Genomic DNA, 27037 nt, shown 5'->3' on the forward strand with positions numbered 1-27037 from the left:
GACAGTGAGGTGTTTAAAAACTCCATCAGCGCTGCTGTGTCTGATCCACTCATACCAGCACAACACACACTAACACACCACCACCATGTCATTGTCAGTGCAGAGCTGAGAATCATCCACCACCTAAATAATACCTGTTCTGTAGTGGTCCTGGGAGAGTCCTGACCATTGAAGAACAGCATGCAAGGGGGCTAACAAAGCATGCAGAGAAACAGATGGACTACAGTCAGTAATTGTAGAACTATATGGTAAGTGGAGCTGATAACATGGACAGTGAGTGTAGAAACAAGGAGGTGGTTTTAATGTTATGGCTGATCAGTGTACAGTATATATTGCCATTATTGCATGTGCCAGCCTTAAATCTCTGTATAGTATCTCCCTACAGCATTCGTTTTTAACCTGTGTGGTTAATTCCCTAATTCCCACCAGTTAATTCCCACTGAATTGTGCTTTGTGTTTTAGGTGGTGAATGGAAGCTGAGGCATGACCGAGCTGTTAGAGAAATAGCGTTCACTAAGAAGAGATTACAACAGGAGTTTGATGACAAGTTGGAGACGGAGCAGCAGAACAAGAGAACTCTAGAAAGAAAAGTACATTCTTTTTTTGCAAGCCTCTTCATACTGAATATCATGTTCAACACAACACAATATAGACACATTAACAAATCACAGACTTCCCCGTCCATCATAACAACCATATTCCCATAATGTTTCACTGAAATCTCACTAACATAGCAGAATTACATGTTATTGATTGATTGATTGATTGATTACTTTATTCATCCCCAAAGATAAATTGCAGTGTTACAGCAGCAATTCTCAATTATCACAAGCATCACACAACGACACGTCAATGTAGTGCAAGGAAATTAAATAGAATTTAGAAATGTAATGCAAAAATGGGATATAAAAATAAGAATATAAGAACATTTAACAAAGGAAAAGAAACCAAAGGGGTAAGCCTAAAAGGTGCAGTTTATAAACATTATGTTTACGCTGTGCAAATACAACCCCAAATCAGAAAAAGTTGGGACAGTATGGAAAATGCAAATAAAATAAAAATGCAGTGTTCCTTACATTTACTTTGACTTTTATTTGATTGCAGACAGTCTGAACCTGAGATATTTCATGTTTTATCTGCTCAACTTCATTTCATTTGTTAATATACAGTGGTACCTCGGTTTTCGTCGATTATCCGTTCGAGAAGGCCGTTCGAAAGTCGAAACATACGATTTTAATGCGTTCCTGAAAGGCAAAAATATTAACAAAAAATACATTTTATAGAGATAAATGTAGTTTTAAATACAGAAAACAATGAGAAATGATTATAAATAAGTAATGAAATGGATAAACGAACATTTAACATCACATTTACCTTTATTGAGGAGTCCTGCTGTCGTATTGAAGGCGGCGAGGAAGGCAGAGGGATACCCCGATTGGCTGCGCGAGTCTTTGTTCACGTTGGCCTGTACCGAGTCATGTGGGAAATAGCTGAACGTGATCGGTACGGTTCAACGACAACCGAGTCAACGTTCGAAACTCGAGGTAGAAAAAAAACGACGAAAGTCGACGAAAACCGAATCATACGAAAATAGGGGCATACGAAAACCGAGGTTTGACTGTACCTCCATTCCTGCATTTCAGGCCTGCAACACACACAAAAAAAATTTTTGGGACGGGGCAGTTTAGGGCTAGGAATGAGGTGGAAAAACTAAATAATGATGTGATTCCAAACAGGTGATTGTAATCATGGTTTGGTACAAAAGCAGCATCCAGGAAAGGCTGAGTCTTTGATGAGCAAAGATGATCCGAGGATCTCCAGTTTGTCAACAAATGCGTGAGAAAATGATTGAAATGTTTAAAAACAATAAACCTCAAAGAAAGACTGGGTGGGATTTGCATATTTCTCCCTCTACAGTGCATAATATCATTAAACGATGCAAGCAATTAGAAAGAATTTCAGTTCGTAAAGGCCAAGGATGCAAGCTTAAGCTGAACGCCCGTTATATTCGATCTGTCAGACGGCACTGCATCAAGAACCGCCACTCAACAATAGCTGATATAACCACATGGGTGAGGGATTACTTCAGCAAACCTTTGTCAAGCACTACAATACAGAGTTACATGCACAAACAGCACTAACACATACAGAGGAGAAGCTGTGCTCTCTGTATTCCTCTGCCACTAGTATGCCAGAGGAGAAGCTTTGCAATACATTGGTCCGAAACAAAGTTGGCTGAAGAGCATTAACTGTTTAGAATGAACTATATTAATACTGATACTGATAATACTGGTATTAATACTATAATGAGTTTGATAAGTACAAGCTACCAGTAGATTACTAAAGCTGATAGGGCAGTAACTGTTACTTAGCAACCAGTGGTTGGCGTAATACAGAAATAGTGAAATACATGATATTTCTTGAAGATAATTTGTTCCCAGTTAGATTGCACTGTTAAAACTATCAGTTATATAATTTTATCTCAGCTCCTCTCGCTCATGCATGTATCCACTTTCTCTTTATGCAGCTCGCTGACCTGCAGGCAGATCATGATGAGACCCAGCGCTCTGTGCAGCAGGCAAAGAAGAAATGCCAGAGACTTATGGCTGAACTGCAGGACACCAAACTGCACATGGAGAACCAGCAGAGCCGCAACCACGAGCTGGAAAAAAAGCAGAGAAAGTAAGAATACAGCATTTATTTTTTGATTAAATGCATTGAACAGGCACAGTCAGAAACTAGTGGGGAATACCCCCCAACTATGGACCTATGGAATATGGAATGTGCACTAATCCCATCGTCATGTCTGTAAAACCTGATTAATTTGACTTGTAGTTTGTAACATGCTGCATTATCATGCTGGAAGTAGCCGTTGTAAGTTAGGACCATAAATGGACCATAAATTAATGCACATGATCAAACAATGCTTTGTAAAGGCGCCCAGGTGGCGCAGCGGGATGTTCTGCTAGCACACCAGCACCGAGATTCTGAACACCCCGGTTCGGATCTCGGCTCTGCTACCAGAATTGGCCACCGTGTCTGCTGGGTGGGGAAATGACTGGACCTAAGTGGGTGGGGTCTTCAAATGCTGTGCAAGGACCCTGGTTAGCAGATCAAGGCACCTGTGCAGAAGCACAGGCCCAAAGAAGGGGTCCACTAGGACTGCGCACGCGACGGACGGCATGTGAGCAGCAATATATCATTCTCAAACACAATCAGGGATCCACAGCAGCGGAAGACAAATTGACTATGCTAAATCAGGAGACAAAGGGAGAACATGCCTCAAATCCATACCTGTGGGTGGCTTGTTAATATCTGCAGGCCTCCTGTGGCTCCCGGGCAAGACATTGGTCCTGAATGTATCATTTGATGGCCAGTTGCAAAGGCCTTGGCACACACACAAACACACACTGTCATACTTTTCCTGTAATACATCTAGGGAACTTTATAAGAGCGCACTTCCTGTAGACCCACTCAAGACCTCTCATGTAGCAAATCGACCGTAGTGAGATCAGACATGAGCCCCTCTTCACTGTTCATATTCAGCAGCGCCAACGATACTCAACCGGACAGTTGATTAGACCATGATTGTCATGCAATTTTTTAAATTAAGAGCCCACCATTAATAGCAGAACTAGGCTCAGAAAATGAGGTGGACATGGCAAGAAATGCTGAGTGATTTTTCAGGAGAAGAGACATTTTAACCATTGCAGTAATACTGAAGAGTGTAAAATTATTATACAAGGGATCTTCAAAAAGTTTCCACACTTTTTTATTTTGGTTGGAAACGGTGAGGGAGGGAGGAGGAGTAATTGGTCGTGTCTGAGAGACTGAGAGAGAGCTTATAGGTGGATTTAGTGCCATCTGATTTCCACCTTTTTGGACGCTCAAAGAAGCTTTAAGGGGAAGAAGGTTTTCATGTGATGATGTGAAAGCAGCGGTGCATCAGTGGCTACACGCTCAAACAAAAACATTTATTGCTGATGGCATAACGCTGGGAAAAAATGCTACAGTCATTTGTTTTTGAAATGATTAATAAATAGAGTTAAAACAAGTGCGGAAACTTTTTGAAGAACCCTCATAATACAGGTTAATACAAAATACATACAGTATAAGACCACTTTGGATGGCTGATATTAATACGATTCAGCTACAAAACAGTTTGCACTGACACAGTGCATACAGGTACCATGTTATAACCAGAGGAACTGGTATTAATATTCATGATTCTGCTAGATCAGTCATTAGATGCCATGGTGTACTGTGACCAAACTGATTATCGGGCAGTTGTAGCCTAGTGGTTAAAGTACTGGATTAGTAATTGAAAGGTCACTGGTTCAAGCTTAACCACTGCCAGGTTGTCACTGCTGGGCCTGTTATTTACTCTGACCAGCCATTACATTAAAACCACCTCCTTGTTTCTACACTCACTGTGCATTTTATCAGCTCCACTTACCATATAGAAGCACTTTGTAGTTCTACAATTACTGACTGTAGTCCATCTGTTAGTCTGCATGCTTTGTTAGCCCCTTTCGTGCTGTTCTTCAATGGTCAGGACTCTCTCAGGACCACTACAGAGTAGGTATTATTTAGGTGGTGGATCATTCTCAGCACTGCAGTGACACTGACATGGTGGTGGTGTGTTAGTGTGTGTTGTGCTGGTATGAGTGGATAAGACACAGCAGCGCTGATGGAGTTTTTAAACACCTCACTGTCACTGCTGGACTGAGAATAGTCCACCAACCAAAAATATATCCAGCCAACAGCGCCCCGTGGGCAGCGTCCTGTGACCACTGATGAAGGTCTAGAAGATGACCAACTCAAACAGCAGCAATAGATGTGCGATCGTCTCTGACTTTACCAGGACCAACTAGGTAGGAGTGTGTAATAGAGTGGACAGTGAGTGGACACGGTATTTAAAAACTCCAGCAGCGCTGCTGTGTCTGATCCACTCATACCAGCACGACACAAACTAACACACCACCACCATGTCAGTGTAACTGCAGTGCCGAGAATGACCACCTAAATAATACCTGCTCTTTAGTGGTCCTGAGAGAGTTCTGACCATTGAAGAACATCATGAAAGGGGGCTAACAAAGCATGCAGAGAAACAGATGGACTACAGTCAGTAATTGTAGAACTACAAAGTGCTTCTATATGGTAAGTGGAGCTGATAAACTGGACAGTGTGTGTAGAAACAAGGAGGTTTTAATGTTATGGCTGATCAGTGTATATCCTTGAATAAGTCATTGTAAAGTAGTTTTTTACTAATTAATTTAAGAATTGATTCAGTCTTTACAAACTACTTTATTCTGGTTTCTGCGCCAACTAAAAATACTGGACAAAGGGCGTGTGTCTGTGTGGGTTTCTTTTATGTGTACCTTTGCATTGGATTAACACCCTATCCAGGGGGCATTCATGCATTGCGCCCAGTGTGATCCTGACAAATATACCTGCTATTTTTAACAAATGATTGAATTATAATAGTTATAAAGAGGCATAATACTGTATGAAGACCATTGAAATGCTGTGAATCATTAGTGACATGTAGTGGGCAGTTGTACCCTAGTGGTTAAGGTACTGGACTAGTAATCAGTAGTTGCTGGTTCAAGCCCCAACACTGCCAGGTTGTCACTGTTGGACCCTTTAGCAAGGCCTTAACCCTCGATTGCTTAGACAATATACTGTCATAGTACTGTGAGTCGCTTTGAATAAAAGCGTCTGCTACAGGGGCACCATGACCCTAAATTGTTTAGGAACCATGGGGTTTTAAATAGACTTTAAATAATTAAAGTATTGTGCTGAAGGTTTGGCACTGCTGTATGTGTCTGTGGGAGTGCATGAATTCTAAATAGCATTTAGCCCAGGTTTGTAGCCGTGGAGTGTGTATAAACGGCAGGCTGTGAAGACTTTGGTGTGTGTTTGATGTGTGCTAGGTTTGATTTGGAGCAGAACCAGGCTCAGGATGAAGTACAGAGAGAGAGGACTCAGCGGGAGAAACTGGCCAGAGAAAAAGATGTGCTGACTGGAGAGGTGTTTACACTCAGGCAACAACTACAGGTGAGTGTGTTTGTGCGTGTCCTGATACGCTGTGTTCACACAGGCAGCTTCAATCAGCTTTTACTGTCTGAACAGATAGAAAATTAAATAAAAAAATATATAGCTTTTGTATTTTAATTATTTGGGTCTTCAGTCCCTGAATAATTAGTCTTGTTAAAAGGCTTTTTAGGCAATTAATGGAAAACAGCATGTGAACAAAATAAAATGCATTATTTTAATGAATGCACCAAATTCATTTGGAATAAAGCCAACTTAAAGAGCAACACAGTGCTAAAACACGCTAGCTCACCTGTGCTTTAAGATCTAGGGCTAAAGACTCGATTGGTTATCGTTTGCTGCAGACACGACTGGCTAACGTCTGCGGCAGACACGACTGACTAATGTCTGGTGTAGGCACTATTGGCTAACGTCTGCGGCAGACACGACTGACTAATGTCTGGTGGAGGCACTATTGGCTAAAGTCTGTGGCAGACTTGATGGCTAACGTCTGTTTACGACATGATTGGCTAACGTCTGCGGTGGACATGACTGGCTAATGTCTGGGGCAGACACGACTGGCTAAGGTCTGGGGCAGACACGACTGGCTAACATCCGCTGCAGATTCGATTGGCTAAAGTCTGCAGCAGACTAACGTCTGCAGACACGACTGGATAACGTCTGCTGCAGACACAATTGGCTACAGACTCAATTGGCTAGCGTCTGTGGCAGACACGATTGGCTAACGTCTGCTGCAGACTTGACTGCTCACATCTGCTGCAGACACGACTGGCCAACGTCTGCTGCAGACATGGTTGGCTAATGTCTGTGGCAAACTCGATTGGCTAATGTCTGCGGCAGACATGACTGGCTAATTTCTGCTGCAGACTTGATTGGCTGCAGACTCAATTGGCTCACGTCTGCGGCGGACACAACTGGATAATGTCTGCTGCAGACACGATTGGCTAACGTCTGCTGCAGACACGACTGGCAAACGTCTGCTGCAGGCTATACTGGATAACGTCTGCTGCAGACACGACTGGCTAACGTTTGCTGCAGACTCAACTGGCTAACATCTGCTGCAGACACGACTGGCTAACATCTATGGCAGACACGACTGGCTAACGTCCGCTGCAGACACGATTGGCTAACGTCTGGGGCAGACATAACTGGCTAATTTCTTCTGCAGACTCGATTGGCTAACGTTTGTTGCAGACACGATAACGTCTGCAGCAGACATGACGGATAACGTCTGCCGCAGACACGACTGGATAACGTCTGCCGCAGACACGTCTGCTGGGGACATGATTGGCTAATGTCTGCTGCAGATTCGATTGGCTAATTTGATTATGTCTGCCACAGACACAATTTGATAACGCCTGCCACAGACACAACTGAATAACGTCTGCCACAGACACAATTGAATAACGTCTGCCACAGACACAACTGGATAACGTCTGCCACAGACACAACTGGATAACGTCTGCCACAGACACAACTGGATAACGTCTGCCACAGACACAATTGGATAACGTCTGCCACAGACACAATTGAATAACGTCTGCCACAGACACAATTGAATAACGTCTGCCACAGACACAACTGGATAACGTCTGCCACAGACACAACTGTATAACGTCTGCCACAGACACAATTGGGTAACGTCTGCCACAGACACAATTGGATAACGTCTGCCACAGACACAATTGAATAACGTCTGCCACAGACACAACTGGATAACGTCTGCCACAGACACAACTGGATAACGTCTGCCACAGACACAATTGAATAACGTCTGCCACAGACACAATTGAATAACGTCTGCTACAGACACAATTGAATAACGTCTGCCACAGACACAACTGGATAACGTCTGCTACAGACACAATTGAATAACGTCTGCCACAGACACAACTGGATAACGTCTGCTACAGACACAATTGAATAACGTCTGCCACAGACACAACTGGATAACGTCTGTCACAGACACGATTGGATAACGTCTGCTGCAGAGACAGGGAACAATGGAGAGCAGTGTGTGACTCTCCATATGTGATACTGATCCCTGTGTGCAGGTGAAAAGAAACGGTTGGAAACTGCACACATGATGGAAATGTGTTAGGTACCGCCCTTCTTTGCCAGATTAGGGGTCTGCAGCAGGAGAGATATAACAATGGGAATTGGATATGACTAGATAGGGAGAAAATATAAATAGCATAAATAGAATAAAGCAATAAAAAGAATCTACAGATTGCAGTGATTTAGGAATGAAAGAAACATACATAAATAAAAGCCCAGCTTTGAATTGGGTTAGAATGTGTGTTTTTATTGTAAGCGTTTTTTAACAGTAAGATTCTTGTATGTGCAGGATAAGGAGCTGGATCTGTGTGGGCTAAATGTGAAGCTGGAGCAGCTGGAGGCTGAGCTGCAGGATCTCTCCTCTCAGGAGTCAAAGGACGAAGCATCACTGGCCAAGCTGAAAAAGCAGCTTCGAGACCTGGAGGCAAAGGTCAAAGATCAAGAGGAGGAACTGGATGAACAGGCTGGAACCATTCAGATGCTCGAACAGGTGAAAACCATAAAGATGAACCTCTGCCAAGAAATTGCAGAGAGCTGACTTTAAAAAAAAAAAATTGAAATGGACAAGAGTCAAAGAGATTCAGGTCTTAGGGGCAAGATTTAAAGAGGATTTACAAATGTGAGGAGAGGATTTAATACTAATGCTGCACGTATTGGAATTCAGACTACCCACTCTGTCTGTATAAAATTAACACTCAGACTAATATTTATTAATCTAGGTGTATCTTTATTATTCACTGTGTTTCTATACTTTACTGCTTGTATTTCCATTGTAGACAAATAGAGTAGATAAAAATATTAATAAATAAAAATAATAATAATAAGCATAAGAATGGGCATAGCTAGCTATGAATAATGATAATGACAATAATAATAGTAACAATAAGCATGACAATTGGAATAGTTGGGTATGTATAATAATAATAATAATAATAATAATAATAATAATATAATAATACGCATGAAAATAGGAATACTGGGTATGTATAATAATAATAATATAAATAATAATAATAGTAACAATAAGCATGAAAATGGAAAGAGCTGAGTATGTATAATAATAATAATAATAATAATAATAATAGTAATAATAGTAAAAATAAAAATAATAAGCATGAAAATAGGAATAGCTGGGTATGTATAACAATAAAAATAATAATAATAATAGTAACAATAAGCATTAAAATAGGAATAGCTGGGTATGTATAACAATAAAAAAAATAATAATAATAGTAATAATAATAATAATAGTAACAATAAGCATTAAAATGGGAAGAGCTGGGTATGTATAATAATAATAATAATAATAGTAATTATAAAAATAATAAGCATGAAAATAGGAATAGCTGGGTATGTATAACAATAATAACAACAATAATAATAATAGTAATAATAATAATAATAATAGTAACGATAAGCATGGAAATAGGAATGGCGGGGTATGTATAATAATAATAATAATAATAATAATAATAATAAAATTACCAATAAGCACGAAAATGGGAAAATATGGGTATGTATATAATATACATATGGGTTGCAATGCGCTAAACTCAAACTCATCACAAAGATGTCTAGTAGGTTTAGGTCAGGGCTCTAGAGCTAAAAGCAGGCGAGTAGATGTTCCTCCATGTCCATGTGAAATTATGTCTTTAGGGATACACTGTGCACAGGGGCACAGTCGTTCTGGAGGAGAAAGGGTCTTCTTAAAACTGTTGCCCCGACGTTAGAAGAATATGTTATTTTATAGAGCTGATTTAATATACCTATTAGCAGTAAGTGTGGCTGATAAATAGAAGGGGTGACCACATACTTTTGGTGGTATAGTGTAACACTCTAAGCGTATCCTGTCCATGTCAGTGTGTGACTGATGGCTTGAACGCGCTGTGTGTGCGGGACAGGCTAAGCTACGTCTGGAGATGGAGATGGAGAGGCTGAGACAGACACATTCTAAAGAGATTGAGAGTAAAGATGAAGAGGTGGAGGAGATCAGACAGTCCTGTAGTAAGAAGGTAAGACAGCTTAAATCACTGTCTCTAACCTTTCACTTTGATGCCTCCTCAACCGTGTGGGTTTTTTAGTGGATTCTGGAAGACTCCAGCTGAGAGCTCTGTGTGTGTGTGTGTGTGTGTGTGTGTTTGTGTGTGTGTGTGTGTGTGTCCTACAGCTGAAGCAGATGGAGGTGCAGCTGGAAGAGGAATACACTGATAAGCAAAAGGTTCTTAGGGAGCGAAGGGAGTTGGAGAGCAAACTGCTGAGCGCTAACGACCAGGTATAGCCCAAAACTATAACATTATAAAAACTAACCATGCCATTATATACACTAATTACATACAAGAAACACAACTTCATAGATACTAATCACAGACACACACTACTCATATCATACAACTTACATTACTTAGCTTTACAAACTAACCACAACATTATATACACTAATCACTTCACATAAAGCAACCACAACTTTAAGTGTACTAAGCAAAACTTTACAGATACTAATCACAGTCACACACACACACACACACACACACTTACCATATCATACAACTTACATCACTTAGCATTACAAACCACAGCATCATATACTTATCACATAAAAGAACTACAACTTTATAGATACTAATCACAGTCACACAGATGCACACTAACCGTATCAGACAACTTGCATCACACTCATGCCAACCACAACATTGTACTAACTAACCTAGGCATAATATACACTAATCACATCACATAAAGTAACCACAACTTAACTTCATACAAACTAATCACATTCAAACACACACACACCAATCATATCAGACAATTTACATCATACTCCAACCATGTTTTACAAACTAAACATGACATTATATATACTAATCACATCACATAAAGGACCCATTTCAAGTGTACTAACCACAACTTCAAGTTTACTAGCCACTACTTTATAGATACTAATCACATTCACACACACACACACACACACACGTACCATATAATACAATTAACCACAACGTCATATACACTAATCACATCACATAATTAATCACGTCATATACACTAATCACATCACATAATTAATCACGTCATATACACTAATCACAGCACATAATTAACCACGTCATATACACTAATCACAGCACATAATCAATCACAATGTCATATACACTAATCACAGCACATAATTTATCACAGTCATATACACTAATCACAGCACATAATCAATCACGTCATATACACTAATCACATCACATAACAATCACATTGTCATATACACTAATCACATCACATAATTAATCATGTCATATACACTAATCACGTCATATACTCTAATCACATCACATAATCAATCACAATATCATATACACTAATCACATCACATAATTAATCACATCATATACACTAATCACATCACATCAATCACAACGTCATATACACTAATCACTGCACATAATCAATTACAATGTCATATACACTAATCACATCACATAATCAATCAGTGTCCTATACACTAATCACAGCACATAATCAATCACAGTGTCATATACACTAACCAGAGCACATAATCAATCACAGTGTCATATACACTAATCACATCACATAATCAATTAGTGTCATATACACTAATCACATCACATAATTAATCTCAACATCATATACACTAATCACATCATGTAAAGAAACCACAACTTCAAGTGTACTAACCACAACTTTACAGATACTAATCACATTCACACACACAGACACACACACTAACCACATCACACACACCCCACACACACCATTTGCAACGTTATACAAATTTACCACATTATATACACTAATCACAACCACAACCTTGCACACACTAATCTCGTGAGCCCACAGACATGCTACCCCTAATCTTGTACACACTTATATCATCACACAAGCCAACCAGCATGACACACACTGATCATAAAACATGCATACTAATCCCAGCATCACACACTTACACTTTACAAACACACTAATCACAGCATTAAACACACTGATCACAACACACATGTACTAATCCCAGCATCACACTCACACTTCACATTACAAACGCACTCATCGTGGCATTACACACATGTATCATGTCTCTCTCTCGCACACACACACACACACACACACACTAACCTCAGCATCTCACACTGACCACACCACACACATACATGACGCACAGCATCTTATCACACACTTATAATGTTGGACACGTATAGAAACCCCAGCATCACACACCCTCTAATTACACCACAAACACACTAATCACAGCATAACACACAATGCACACCTCACTCACACCACATCACATTCTATTTTGATACTGAATGGGTAAAAATATACATCCTTTAAAAGGGTATATAAATGAGTATAAAATATATATCAGCTAAAATATGTCCTATAGTTCTCACAGTCAGATCTTAAACACCTATGGGAGATATTAAACAGCAACTCCTACCACATCATTAAAGCACAGAGTGGGATTTTTTGGATGAATTGTGCTTCATCTCTCTAATCCAGTTCCAAATATTTGCAAATATTTATAGAATAGCAAGCTCTACATAAGATGTTTCAGTGGGTCCAGATGGCCAAACATTACCAGTTAGATAATAAATGTTGTATTTCACTAATGTACTCTAGGAAAACAGCATAATGTTATGAAGCACTTTTTTAAGACTTTGACCCAGAAAAGCACAAATCATAGCATGACTATAAACATCAATAACATAAACTTAGCAACCACAACACGATGCCTACTAATAAAATATAAATATAATTAAATTGCCCTGATGAAGTACTGTTTGTTTTCTCAGGTCGGTCAAAGAGACGTGGAGGCGGAGAGGCGTCTGAAGAAAGATCTGAAGCGAACCAAGGCTTTGCTGGCTGATGCTCAGATGATGCTTGATCATATGAAAAGCAATGCGCCAAGCAAGAGGGAAATCTCACAGCTTAAGAACCAGGTACAATAAAACAATAATGAGGGATTGCAAATGATGGTCATGTCCCACAATGCTTCATTTCTAAATATTATCAAACCCAGGTTACAAATCACTTTTATCATGGCTTAATCATTGTTGTGAATACAGACCTTTAAATGATGTCTGGTTTGCAAATATAACAGCATTTTTACAAGATTTTGGAGTGTAATTGTGGGAATTTGTATCTATTTTAGGAAACATTTATGAGGTCAGTCTACTTTTGGATGTGACCTTCTAATTCAACACAAACGTGTTTAATGGGCGTTCAGTGCTCTGTGTAGGCCACTGGTGTTCCTTTACTCCAGACGTGTAAAACCAAGTCTGTATGGACCTCCCGTTGTGTACATGGGCAAGGTCATGCTGGAACAGGAAAATGGACAGTTGTAGCCTAGCGGTTAAGGTACTGGACTAGTAATCAAAGGGTGACTGGTTCAAGCCCCATTACTGTCAGGTTGCCACTGTTGGGCCCTTGAGAAAAACCCTTACCTTTGATTTTTTAGATTGTTTACTGTCACAGTACTCTAATGTTGCCACAGAGTTAAAAGTAGGCAGTGGTAAATTATGCTAGCAAGCTACCACTGGGATCCAAGGTTCGAAATCGGCTGGTTGGGCGATGGATTGGACTGGCGACCTGTCGGGGGTATTTTGGCCAATACATCGGACCCACTGTGACATTGACTATGATAAAGCTGTGGTAAAACAGACAATGAATACATTAATAATTACATGAATCAATGAATGAAAGTAGTATTGCAAAAATTAGAATAGAATATAACACAATCAGAGTTATTTGTATTACAGGTGATTATCTTCTGAGGTTTTATTAATGTAGCCTGCATTTCTTAGGCCTAAAATTCTGTGTGTGTGTGTGTGTGTGTGTGTGTCTGACAGCTGGAAGAGTCACAGTTTACCTGTGCAGCTGCTGTAAAAGCTCGCAAGTCCATGGAGCTGGAGATTGAGGACCTGCACATACAGATGGATGACATTTCCAAGGCCAAAATGTCTGTAAGTAAAACTAATGTGTACTATTTAAAAAATGATGGAAAACTTTAATGATACATTTATAACACTATTAATATCAAAATCTAGAATAAGTTGTACTGTAGCTGTACCTAGGTAGGATGCAAACAATTTGCTAGGTGGGCCTTGTGGTATATCAATTAAAAAAGGTATTTTAAAAATGTCTTGAGAGGTCAGAATAATTGTCGCTTTGCTAATCGTTATTTTATTTATTTATTTTAATTTATTTTATATATATATTTATTTATGTAGTTATTTTATTCATTTTTTTAATTAAAAAATATTATTTTAAATATTATTAAAAATATTATATTATATTATATTATTAAATACATATTATTTATTTATTATTGTTTTTTATTTATTAATCGTTATTTAGTTCATTGCATTTAAAGAGGGACCTCAGTACATTTGCCCATAACTTTGGCGGCACGGTGGCTCGGTGGGTAGCACTGCTGCCTCACAGCAAGAAGGTCCTGGGTTTGATTCCCAGGTGGAGTGGTTCAGGTCCTTTCTGTGTGGAGTTTGCATGTTCTCCCTGTGTCTGTGTGGTTTTCCTCCGGGAGCTCCGGTTTTCTCACACAGTCCAAAGACATGCAAGTGAGGTGAGGCAAATTGTCCATGACTGTGTTTGACATTAAAGACTTGAGCTGATGAATCTTCTACAGTGGCGTTGAGTTTCAAGGTATTTTTTCCCAAAAGGATGTTCGGGAAACCTGTTAATGCGTTCCATCGTCCCAAGGAATTGCATATATTTTAGTCTAATGTAAAATATTGGGGTTGTTTTTGTTGACACTTCTACTCTAAGAATACCACAAATATAATATATAAACACTGAAATACAATTGAAAATTTGTCTCATATTCGCACTTTAATGATGTTTTACCGCACCGCTCAAGCCGAGCGCTGAACAAATCGACTGTTTATTGTTAATTTGAAATTAAATAAATAAATTACAAAACAAAACAAAAATGAACACGTTGACTTTAAGGTAAACGTTGAGTTTAAAGGTAGAAATTGAGTGTTGAGTGTCAAAGACACGGAGTTTGGGGGATGTTGAGTTACAAGGTACAGTAGACCCTTGACTTACGAATTTAGTTGGTTCCAAAGGGCTGTTCTTAAGTCAAAGTGTTCGTTAGTTAAACCTATTATTCCCGTAAGAAATAATGTAACCGTTCTAATGTCTTAAATGGTTTTTTTTGTTATAAATACAAGTATATTTTCCCTTAAATCTTAAATTATAGAATAGACATTCCTGTAATAAACAATAATAAACAACAATACACAGTAGTACTGTACATAAAACACACACATTTCAGTACAGTACGTGTACTGTACCATACATAATACATTTCCGTCTTTTATTATAAAATGTATCTACCAGAAACAACAATAACTCTCATATTTCTCTATTATTTCCTTCTTTATTTCAACAGTATTGTATTTTGTAGCGATTTCCTTCTTCTCTCTCACTCACTGTCCCCTCCGTCTGATACACAGTGACAGCTACTGGCAGGAGTAATTATACAACACAACAAATGTAATAGATTTTTATATTTTTTCACCACTACGCTTCCTTTGCACATTCTTTGGGGACATTTTAATATTGAATTTTACAAAATATAAAGAAAACACCAGAAAAACACCGTTCGCTGTCCGAATGTTCGCTCACTGTATATATATATATATATAGAGAGAAATGGTTGTAGTGAACTTGTTCGTGACGTCACGTGTTTCGTGAATTTCTGTTCGTAATCCAAAATTTGTTCGTACGTTAAGGTAAAAAAGATCGTTCGTAACCCGAAATGTTTGTATGGTAAACCGTTTGTAACTCAAGGGTCCACTGTACCACTACAACAAGTAATTACCTGTCCTGTCATGAATGTAACCAAAGTGTGTAAAACATGACGTTAAAATCCTAATAAATAAATAAATGATGTATTTAATGTTCTACCCGGTTCAGACTGAGGTTGTATAGACGGTTTGAATTTGTTTGGTTCTGGCTCTGCTATTGTGTGCTAGTGTTATTTTTTTTCTTTTCTCATTTTTTTTAGTTTAGCTGGTTACTATAGCTCCAGGCTTTTTTCCTCTTGTATTATAATGAGCTGTGTGCTGGTTATTGTGTGTTATTGTGTGTTATCGTGTGCAGTAATGGTGGGGAGGAATGAGGTTAAAGCATGTAATCTCTTCGTCTTTTTCACAGCCAACAACATACAATTATGGCGTGTAATCACTGTGTTCAGTCCTGCTCTGTTTCTTACTACAAAATGCCAGAAACACGGTCATTAAAACAGTGCTGGGGATTTTAAATGTAAAGCAGGACAATTTTAACTTTCTCTGGTGTACGTCACGGATTACTGGCATCTGCTGCTATCACTGGTCATTACAAGGGAACCCAGCGTTGTTCTAGTCAGGATTTTTTTCCCTTAACCTAAAGAACCATGGTTAACCTTCTTAAATTAATGTGCATCATGCTGTAGCTATGCTGTAATTTATTGTTTTTATTTGAGCAGGTTTACAGTAACACGTTTCCAGACATTTTGGAGATATTTAAATTGCTCTAAGAGGGCCATGGTGGCTCAGTGGGTAGTGCTGTCGCCTCACAGCAAGAAGGTCCTGGGTTCAGTTCCCAGGTGGAGTGGTCCGGGTCCTTTCTGTGTGGAGTTTACATGTTCTCCCTGTGTCTGCGTGGGTTTCCTCCAGGAGCTCTGGTTTCCTCCCAAAGTCAAAAGACATGCAGTCAGGTTAATTGGAGAGAATAAAATTGCCCTAAGAGGGGCAGCATGGTGTCTCAATGGGTAGCACTATCACATTACAGCAAGAAGGTCCTGGGTTCAATTCCCAGGTAAAGCAATCCGGGTCGTTTCTTTGTGGAGTTTGCATGTTCTCCCCGTGTCTGTGCGGGTTTCCCCCCACAGACCAAAGACATGCAGTCAGGTTAATTGGAGATATTAAGAGGGGCGCCTCGGTGGCTCAGTGGGTACTAGTGCTGTTTCCTCACAGCAGAAAGGTCCTGGGTTCGATTCCCAGGTTCTGTGTGGAGTTTGCATGTTCTTATTGTGTCCGTGTGGGTTTCCTTCAGGAGCTCCGGTCTCCTCCCACAGTCCAAAGACATGCAGTGAGGTTAATTGGAGATATTTAAATTGCCGTAAGAGGGGCGGCATGGTGGCTCAGTGGGTAGCACTGTCGCCTCACATCAAGAAGGTCCTGGGTTCGATTTCCAGGTTCTGTGTGGAGTTTGCATGTTCTCCCCATGTCTGTGTGGGTTTCCTCCAGGATCTCCGGTTTCCTCCCACAGTCCAAAGACATGCAGTCAGGTTAATTGGATATATTTAAATTGCCATAAGAGGGGCGACATGGTGGCTCAGTGGGTAGCAAGAAGGTCCTGGGTTCGATTCCCAGGTTCTGTGTGGAGTTTGCATGTTCTCCCTGTGTCCGTGTGGGTTTCCTCCGGGAGCTCCTGTTTTCTCCCACAGTCCAAAGACATGCAGTTGGGTTAACTGGAGATTTAAATTGCTGTAAGAGGGGTAGCAGGGTGGCTCAGTGGGTAGTGCTTTCACCTCACAGCAAGAGGGTCCTGGGTTCGATTCCCAGGTTCTGTGTGGAGTTTGCATGTTCTTCCCATGTCTGTTTGGGTTTCCTCCGGGAGCTCCGGTTTACCACAGTTCAAAAAATTGAAGAGACTAAAATTGCCCTTATATGTGTGTGGGTGTTGGGTGTGAATGTTTTGTATGTCCAGTGATGGACTGGCGCCCTGTCCAGGGTGTTTCTGTGTGCCTTACACCCATTGGGAGCTGGGATAGCCTCCCCCCCCCACTTTTCCTGCAACCCTGATTAGGATAAGCAGCTTAGAAAGTGAGTGTGTGAATACTTTTGCATAAGACTGTACTTCTATCTGTGTTCTATTTGGTAAAATATGCACAGTATGATTTTAATACTGGGATTGCAATATTAGAAGTGCTCTCATATTCTTCAATTTTGCCGTGTAGCAGCTCTGCAGCAGAGATTGTAATAATGGCACTTAAATGACAGTTGTGTTCCTGTGGGAGGCCGGGACGGTCTGCTTAGAGCTGCTAATTGGTCTACTTAATTACACCTCCTTTCTTTTGGTCTTTAGGGAAGGTCTATTTAATAATTTAATATGAAAGATGTGCAGGTGTGTGTGTGTGTGTGTGTGTGTGTGTTTTCCATCTTGCATACCACGGATATAACTGTCAATAATGTATCTTAAACATGTCAGCTTGCTTTTTTAGCTCTGGTACAGTGGTCGCAGTGGGAGGTCTAATTTCCTAGTTTGAATATGAACAAAACCCCTTAAGACTGTGGTTTATTGAGTTAAAAGCATCTTTTTGAGAATACAGTTCTTTAGATTTAAGACCCTTGTGTTCTATCTGGATCTATCTAAATACTTTTTTAGCCCCCTTTTACCCTGTTCTTTAATGGTCAGGACCACCACAGAGCAGGTATTATTTGGGTGGTGGATCATTCACAGCACTGCAGTGACTCTGACATGGTGGTGGTGTGTTAGTGTGTGTTGTGCTGGTATGAGTGGATAAGACACAGCAATGCTGCTGGAGTTTTTAAACACCTCACTGTCACTGCTGGACTGAGAATAGTCCACCAACCAAAAACATCCAGCCAACAGCGCCCTGTAGGCAGCGTCCTGTGACCACTGATGAAGGTCTAGAAGATGACCAACTCAAACAGCAGCAATAGATGAGCGATCATCTCTGACTTTACATCTACAAGGTGGACCAACTAGGTAGGAGTGTCTAATAGAGTGGACAGTGAGTGGACACGGTATTTAAATACTCCAGCAGCGCTGCTGTGTCTGATCCACTCATACCAGCACAACACCCACTAACACACCACCACCATGTCATTGTCACTGTAGTGATGAGAATCATCCACCACCCAAATAGTACCTGCTTTGTGGTGGTCCTGTGGGGGTCCTGGCCATTAAAGAACAGGGTGAAAGCAGGCTAAAAAAGTATATAGAGAAACAGATGGACTACAGTCAGTAATTGTAGAACTTTTTTTATCCAAAGCAACTTACAGTACTGTGACAGTATACTGAGGGTTAAGGGCCTTGCTCAAAGGGCCCAACAGTGACAATCTTGCAGTGGTGGGGCTTGAACCAGCAACCTTTCAGTTACTAGTCCAGTAACCACTAGACTACAACTGACTCGTTGACTTTGTGTTTCTCAGTTGGAGGAGCAGATCAGCCGTCTGCAGAGGGAAAAGAACGATCTGCAGTCTCGTCTGGAGGAGGATCAGGAGGACATGAACGAGCTGATGAAAAAACACAAAGCAGCTGTGGCTCAGGTTCATCATTATCTTCTCATTCACCAATTCATGTTGGGTGGGATTCAGAATTGAGTTACAGATGTGCAGTGAGGATGTAGTACTGCTGTGTACATCAGTATTCAGAGTACAGGCTGAATATTTTCTTCTTGAACAGGCCAGAGGTTTTAGGTATTTTCAATTCACAGGTTAAACTTTTTTAAGTGTGCCATGCCACGAATCCTAGATAGATAGATAGATAGATAGATAGATAGATAGATAGATAGATAGATAGATAGATAGATAGATAGATAGATAGATAGATAGATAGATAGATAGATAGATAGATAGATAGATAGATAGATAGATAGACAGACAGACAGATGATTGGATGGATGGATGGATGGATGGATGGATAGACATACAGATAGATGGATGGATGGATGGACAGATAGATAGATGATAGATAGATAGATAGATAGATAGATAGATAGATAGATAGATAGATAGATAGATAGATAGATAGATAGATAGACAGACAGACAGATGATTGGATGGATGGATGGATGGATGGATGGATAGACATACAGATAGATGGATGGATGGATGGACAGATAGATAGATGATAGATAGATAGATAGATAGATAGATAGATAGATAGATAGATAGATAGATAGATAGATGATAGATAGATAGATAGATAGATAGATAGATAGATAGATAGATAGATAGATAGATAGATAGATAGATAGATGATTGGATGGATGGATGGATGGATGGATAGACATACAGATAGATGGATGGATGGATGGATAGGTAGACATACAGATAGACGGACGGACGGACGGACAGACAGACAGACAGACGGATGATTGGATGATTGGATGGATGGATGGATGGATGGATGGATGGATGGATGGATGGATGGATGGATGGATAGATAGATAGATGATTGGATGGATGGATGGATGGATGGACATACAGATGGATGGATAGATAGATAGATAGATGGATGGATGGATGGATGGATGAATGGATGGATGGATAGTACATGTGTTATAGTACATTGCTATGTAGTTAGATAAATAAAAATATTTAATGTAATATAATGTAATATGATAAACTATTACAAAGTGTCATTTGAATTAAATATTAACAGTAAGTAAGATATGTAATATGATCAACTGTTAATAAGTGTCTTTTGCATAAGGATTACCAGGCGTGCCATATAAACTCCATTAACAGATATTGGCTCAGTGTACTATGCCGTCCCAACACAGTGAGGTCTTATAGGTCTTACAGTGTGATCGCTGCTGGTACAAACCATCTCCTGTTCCATTTCCCATTTCATAGACTTTCTCTTAATATTGATTATCTGTGTGTGTTTGATTTTAGTCTACGAGGGATCTGGCTCAGATCAGTGACCTGCAGGCTCAGATAGAGGAAGTCGGAAAGGAGAAGCAAGAGATTCAAGACAAGGTACTGCAACACATTCAGTAAAATCACAGCGAATACGATACAGGGATCACTCCTCCGTAAACCAGGTTGTTCTTGTCTGGATCAAACTGCAGGCTCACGCACAAAGCCACTGGCTCTCAGTGCACAAAGGCATTGAGATAACTCTAAAGAGCTCATATCTCTTCAGATCTTTATCTAAATCTACTAGGCATGCAGTGATTATCTGCTTCATGGAAGAACGAGTTCTGCCTCCACATCCTCTTTTCTCCATGCTTTTTTCAAGCCCCTTATAAGAACATACATGCACTGGATGCACTGCACCAGCATTCACATTATAATGTCCAAATGAGAATCTGAAAGCACCAAGGTCACATGATGGAAGATTTTTCTTAAGGCTGCTTTCATATTCAGAGGTCGCAATTCTTATAGTTATCTGGGCTTGGGACTGGCATTGAGAGCGCATTGACAAGTGCATTTTCCAAAGGCTTGACCAATCATGTCTGTGTAGGTGCCACAGCATTGCTGAGATTTAAAACCCAGGATCTCAGCAGTACTGGGCCCCCTCATTTTACCACTTTGCCACCCGAGTGCCCACATGAGAGAGAAGATATGCTTAAGTCATTTGAAAGTCTGGCCTTAATTAAAAAATAATGTGGGAAATTAGGTAGTATTTTATCATGTCATTTCTGATTGGGTGGTAGGTGTACATACGTGCTTATATCATGACCTGTAACGATCTAGTTGAAGAAGACAACAGTCCGTGGCGCAGTGGTACTCGTCGTTTCGAATCTCAGCTCTGCTATCTGGCAGGCTGGGCGCCTACACGAACAACGATTGGCTTGTTGTTCATACAGGGTGGGAGCCAGACGGGGATTCCTCATAACTGATGCAATTACGACCTCTGCTGGCTGACTGATGGCACCTGCACAGAGATGAGGGATAATGCATTGATCAGGGTGTGATTTTTGTTCTTGGCTGACAGAAGTGGAACCAGGTATGGTACCAGTGCAGCCATTCTTTTATCAACAGCCGCTCACTAGATGCTTTAGCTTTTTGGCTCTGATATACTTAAATCAGCTTGTCTGGCCCTAAAATAATGCCATATTTCCCCCCTTTGTATATCATTAAGAAATTAATTAAAGCTCATGACCCTTAGTATTACCCTCAGTATTTTCATACATGACTTGCTAATTGGATAACTGCATAAATGAGCATAAATAAAATGTGTAAGTAAACAAAGATACTATATGTAAGGTTAATAAAACTTAATCCTATTAAACATCATTGTGGCGTTCCTTGCAGCTGCAGTCTCTGCAGAGCCAGCTAGAGTTTCAGGAACAGTCTATGGTTGAAAAGTCACTGGTCAGCAGACAGGAGGCCAAGATCCGTGAGCTGGAGACCAAGCTGGAGTTCGAGCGGACCCAGATTAAACGCCTGGAGGTGAGTCAGATGGAGTGAACATGTGTGGGTGGCCGGGTTGGAAAGCAGTCCAGGCATCATACAGCAAGCATTTTGGAGAGGTTTTACAGAATAAAACACTTGAACCAAACACTTTATTTAGTATCAAGGTGGTGTTTTTTTATGGTGAATCTTATTTAGATTATTGGTACGCAATTTTTACAGTGGTGGATCTGCTTAAACAAATATCTGGTTAGAGCTAATAAAATATAAACATACTCATTCAACAAGCTGAGAAATGCACGGGAGGTTTTTAAAATTTATTTCAGTAAATTAAAAATACATTATTTTTAATTATTAATAATAATTGAGGTTATAATGGATCTGGAATCCATTCCACTGATTCTGGGTGCTGGACAGAACACTACTTAGGCATTAAGCATTCACCCTAGACAGTGTTCCAGTTAATCACTGTAACATGAGTGTATTATAGATTTCACTATATTATGATTTTAATTTATTTGTATGTGTTTTACTAGTTAAAATTATATTAAAAAGTAGCATCAATAACAAGTCAGTGTATCTTTTTGGCAGCCTTATCAAATAATCAATAAATGTACTACCACAGCAGTACCACCATGTTCCCCAGGTTGAAAACTACAGCCCTAAAATAATACTCATAACATTAATAAAGCAGCACTGAGTTTACGTTTCTCAATTCAAAACACAAAACACTAATGGGTTGCTAAATTGCTGAATGGATTGTTACTAATACCATACTATTTTAAAAATTTGCAAATCAGTCATTCTCTTACTATCATTCCTTACTATAAAAACATGGATTGTTGAGTAAACCGAGCTTTTTGGAATTTGTTAGCAATGTTAATACTGTACAGCTGATTTATTTAATCCAAAATACACTGCCTGGCCAAAAAAAAGGTCACCACCCGGTGCTGTTGGTTAGGTCTAGGTTCAGCAACGTTATGTGCCCAAAGAATGAGGTCAGCTGACTACCTGAATATACTGAACGACCAGGTTATTCCATCAATGGATTTTTTCTTCCCTGATGACACGGGCATATTCCAAGATGACAATGCCAGGATTCATCGGGCTTAAATTGTGAAAGAGTGGTTCAGGGAGCATGAGACATCATTTTCACACATGGATTGGCCACCACAGAGTCCAGACCTGAACCCCATTGAGAATCTTTGGGATGTGCTGGAGAAGACTTTGCGCCGTGGTCCAAATCTCCCATCATCAATACAAGATCTTGGGGAAAAAATTCATGCAACTCTGGACAGAAATTAATGTTGTGACATTGCAGAAGCTTGTGGAAACGATGCCACAGCGAACGCGTGCTGTAATCAACGCTAAAGGCGGTCCAACTAAATATTAGAGTGTGTGACCTTTTTTTTGGCCAGGCAGTGTATATATTAGATTGTCAATGTGGTGGCACCTTATTAATACAAGTAATTCATTATAGTTAATAACCTGTTTTCTACAATAAGAAATACTTTTAGCAATGGTTTGCAGATCTTAGTTTTTCTAATCACAGCTGACTTTGGTAGTCACAGGCTAAGCACTGGCTAACATCTCTGTTGGTTGCATTATAGTCACTGAACAGTAGGATGAGATTTTGAGATGATGCGTAGCATAGGTAGCATAACTCTAGAATGATTTCTGCGCCCCTTTTCTGCCTTTCTTCCCCTTTTCTTCCTGCGTCCCTTTTCTTCTGTGTGGCTCTGGGTCCCCATTTATTGATATTTACTGAGAGTCTGTGTGGCTCTGGGTCTGTGTGGCCCTCATTTTACTATATTTTCTTTTAGTTTTTTTCATGTTCTTAATTTTTTATCTCTCTGTTTTAATTTCATGTTCTCTTAATTGTAACTAAATGTTTGCAAGAAGTCTCTCTGAGGTTCTAGATCTCAGGAATGTTTTAATGCTTTTAATTTTTCCTGTGTATGAAAGGTGCTATACAAATAAACTTGCCTTGCCTTGCCTCACTGTCTTTCTCCATCTCAATCTCCAGACTCTAGTAGCGAGGCTGAAAGAGAACCTGGAAAAAATTACCGAGGAAAAGGACCAGCGAGTAACCGGTGAGAACCGCGAGAAAGAGCAGAACAAGCGCATGCAGAGGCAGATTCTCAACATCAAGGAGGAGATGACGGAGCTGGCCAAGAAAGAGGCGGAGGCCAGCCGCAAGAAACACGAACTGGTAAGCTGAGTCAAAGAAGTTCAGGTCCACTACATCAGAAAATAGGACTAACTGATGTTCTTGTTTAAATAGGAAATGGACATTGAAAGCCTAGAAGCAGCCAATCAGAGTCTTCAGGCAGACCTCAAGCTAGCCTTTAAGAGGATTGGTGATCTGCAGGCGGCCATCGAGGATGAGATGGAGAGTGACGATAACGATGATCTCATTAACAGGTGAGATGGATTTTATGGATTTTAGTCCAGCAACTGTAGCCTTTAAAAAAACACTGCTAGTTTTCAAAACCTGGATCAGACAGTAGACATTACTGTTGCAGCTTGCTTTTCTTATTGAGCCTGCCCTCCCTCAGACACATCAGGCTGGTTCCACTGCAAAGACTCGAACTGGGGTCTACATGGTGGTGGGCTGGCAGATAAAACCTGATTGCTTCATTGTGAGACTTTCAATACTCTTACAACGCTTACAATACTTTTAACAGGAGAATTCTAATACTGATATATAAAAACATGTTTTATACGATTCTATTTAGAATTTATTCTATCTAGAATTCTATTTATTAGGAATTTTAAAAACAAATTTTTACATAGTCACTTTCCGATGCGTTTTCCTCAGCGTCTTACCATTTTAATGCCATCAGCAAAAAATGCTTTTGGTTGAGCATGTAGCCACTGATGCACCGCTGCTTTCACATCATCATCACATGAAAATCTTCTTCCCTTTAAAGCTTCTTTGCGCGGTCTGAAAAGGTGGAAATCAGATGGCGCTAAATCCAGACTATAAGCTCTGTCATGACCAATTACTACTCCTCCCGTCCTCATCGTTTCCAACCAAAATATAAAAGTGTGGAAACTTTTTGTAGATCCATGTGCATATATATACTGTATATATATATATATATATATATATATATATATATATATATACAATGACCAGGCATAACATTATGACCACTGACAGGTGAAGTGAATAACACTGATTATCTCTTCATAACGGTACCTGTTAGTGGGTGGGATATATTAGGCAGCAAGTGAACATTTTATCCTCAAAGTTGATGTGTTAGAAGCAGGAAAAATGGGCGAACGTAAGGATTTCAGCGAGTTTGACAAGGGCCAAATTGTGTTGGCTAGACGACTGGGTCAGAGCATCTCCAAAACTGCAGCTCTTGTGGGGTGTTCCCGGTCTGCAGTTGTCAGTATTTATCAAAAGCGGTCCAAGGAAGGAACAGTGGTAAACCGGCGTCAGGGTCATGGGCGGCCAAGGCTCATTGATGCACGTGGGAAGCGAAAGGCTGGCCTGTGTGGTCCAATCCAACAGACTAGCTACTGTGGATCAAAGCTGGTCCTGCAATCCATGTGGATGTTACTTTGACACGTACCACCTACCTAAGCATTGCTGCAGACCATGTACACCCTTTCATGGAAACAGTATTCCCTGATGGCTGTGGCCTCTTTCAGCAGGATAATGCGCCCTGCCACAAAGCAGAAATGGTTCAGGAATGGTTTGAGGAGCACAACAACGAGTTTAAGGTGTTGACTTGGCCTCCGATTTCCCCAGATCTCAATCCAATCGAGCATCTGTGGGATGTGCTGGACAAACAAGTCCGATCCATGGAGGCCCCACCTCGCAACTTAGAGGAGTTAAAGGATCTGCTGCTAACATCTTGGTGCCAGATACCACAGCATGCCTTCAGGGGTCCAGTGAAGTCCATGCCTTGACGGATCAGGGTTGTTTTGGCAGCAAAAGGGGGACCAACACAATATTAGGAAGGTCATGATGTTATGCCTGATCGGTGTATACGTATATAATAAACATGTATAGCCTACTAAAAACTACCCAAAAGTAGCTTTTATTTGTGCGACTACTATGTAATGCTAACTAAGTCAGGATGGCTATGTACTTTCCACTTTTTGTTAAATGCATATCACTGCTCAAGAAGCTATTGAGTTTTCAGAATTACGTTGGCATCAAGTAATGTATTTTTATTAATATCTTCCTGTTATTACTGGAGCGGCATGTCTACCATTAATCAGTATCATATTTGGTTTGTGAGGCTAATGCAAATGTGTAACCTTTGATTGATGTAGTGCCTGTTATAGAGGAAAATGCACTGTACAGTCCAGATAATATAGTATTCATGTATAAAATCTAAATCTATACACGATTAGATAAGATTGTGTTTGTGTTTGTGCTTTCTGTTGAGTTTATGGAAATTTAAAGCCTCTGCATGAGACAACATGAATTTACAAATATACACTCCGCAAAACATTGGGTTGCCTTTTCCTTCAGTTCCTGTTCTCTTAAGCTATGATCTATGTTTTTTTCTGTTTGTGTTAGCAGCTGGTGTAATGGTGTCCCTAGAGCTGTTTTTTCTGTGTGTGTGTGTGTGTGTGTGTTTTCCTAGCTCTTGATTAGCGTTGTTCTAAGGAGCCGTGTTTCATTGATCTAGAGGTGCTTTACTCTAAGGTTGTGTGTTTCAAATGTAAACAGTGTACGGAATAAAAGCCTAGCTCTTTCAGTGAGATTATTTTTCCCCAAACAGTAGGTCATAAAGAATCAGTGCACAAAGAGACATGACGCACGCTTACAC

General features: G+C 40.0%; 1 protein-coding gene across 3 annotated transcripts in view; it reads left to right on the forward strand.

The window, feature by feature from the left end:
* Positions 1-27037, forward strand: part of LOC134332138 (unconventional myosin-XVIIIa-like) — a 115149-nt gene that overhangs the window by 66804 nt on the left and 21308 nt on the right. For all 3 annotated transcript variants that reach the window (XM_063013625.1, XM_063013626.1, XM_063013624.1), the window contains 13 exons: positions 463-590; positions 2528-2682; positions 5937-6060; positions 8405-8605; positions 10017-10127; positions 10283-10387; positions 12915-13061; positions 13971-14084; positions 19308-19424; positions 20778-20861; positions 22143-22280; positions 24268-24453; positions 24526-24665. In XM_063013625.1, coding sequence (XP_062869695.1) covers positions 463-590; positions 2528-2682; positions 5937-6060; positions 8405-8605; positions 10017-10127; positions 10283-10387; positions 12915-13061; positions 13971-14084; positions 19308-19424; positions 20778-20861; positions 22143-22280; positions 24268-24453; positions 24526-24665 — 1750 coding nt within the window. The remainder of the gene's footprint in view (positions 1-462; positions 591-2527; positions 2683-5936; positions 6061-8404; positions 8606-10016; positions 10128-10282; positions 10388-12914; positions 13062-13970; positions 14085-19307; positions 19425-20777; positions 20862-22142; positions 22281-24267; positions 24454-24525; positions 24666-27037) is intronic.

This window comes from Trichomycterus rosablanca, chromosome 18 (genome assembly GCF_030014385.1).
Source record: "Trichomycterus rosablanca isolate fTriRos1 chromosome 18, fTriRos1.hap1, whole genome shotgun sequence".
Classification (NCBI taxonomy): domain Eukaryota; kingdom Metazoa; phylum Chordata; class Actinopteri; order Siluriformes; family Trichomycteridae; genus Trichomycterus; species Trichomycterus rosablanca.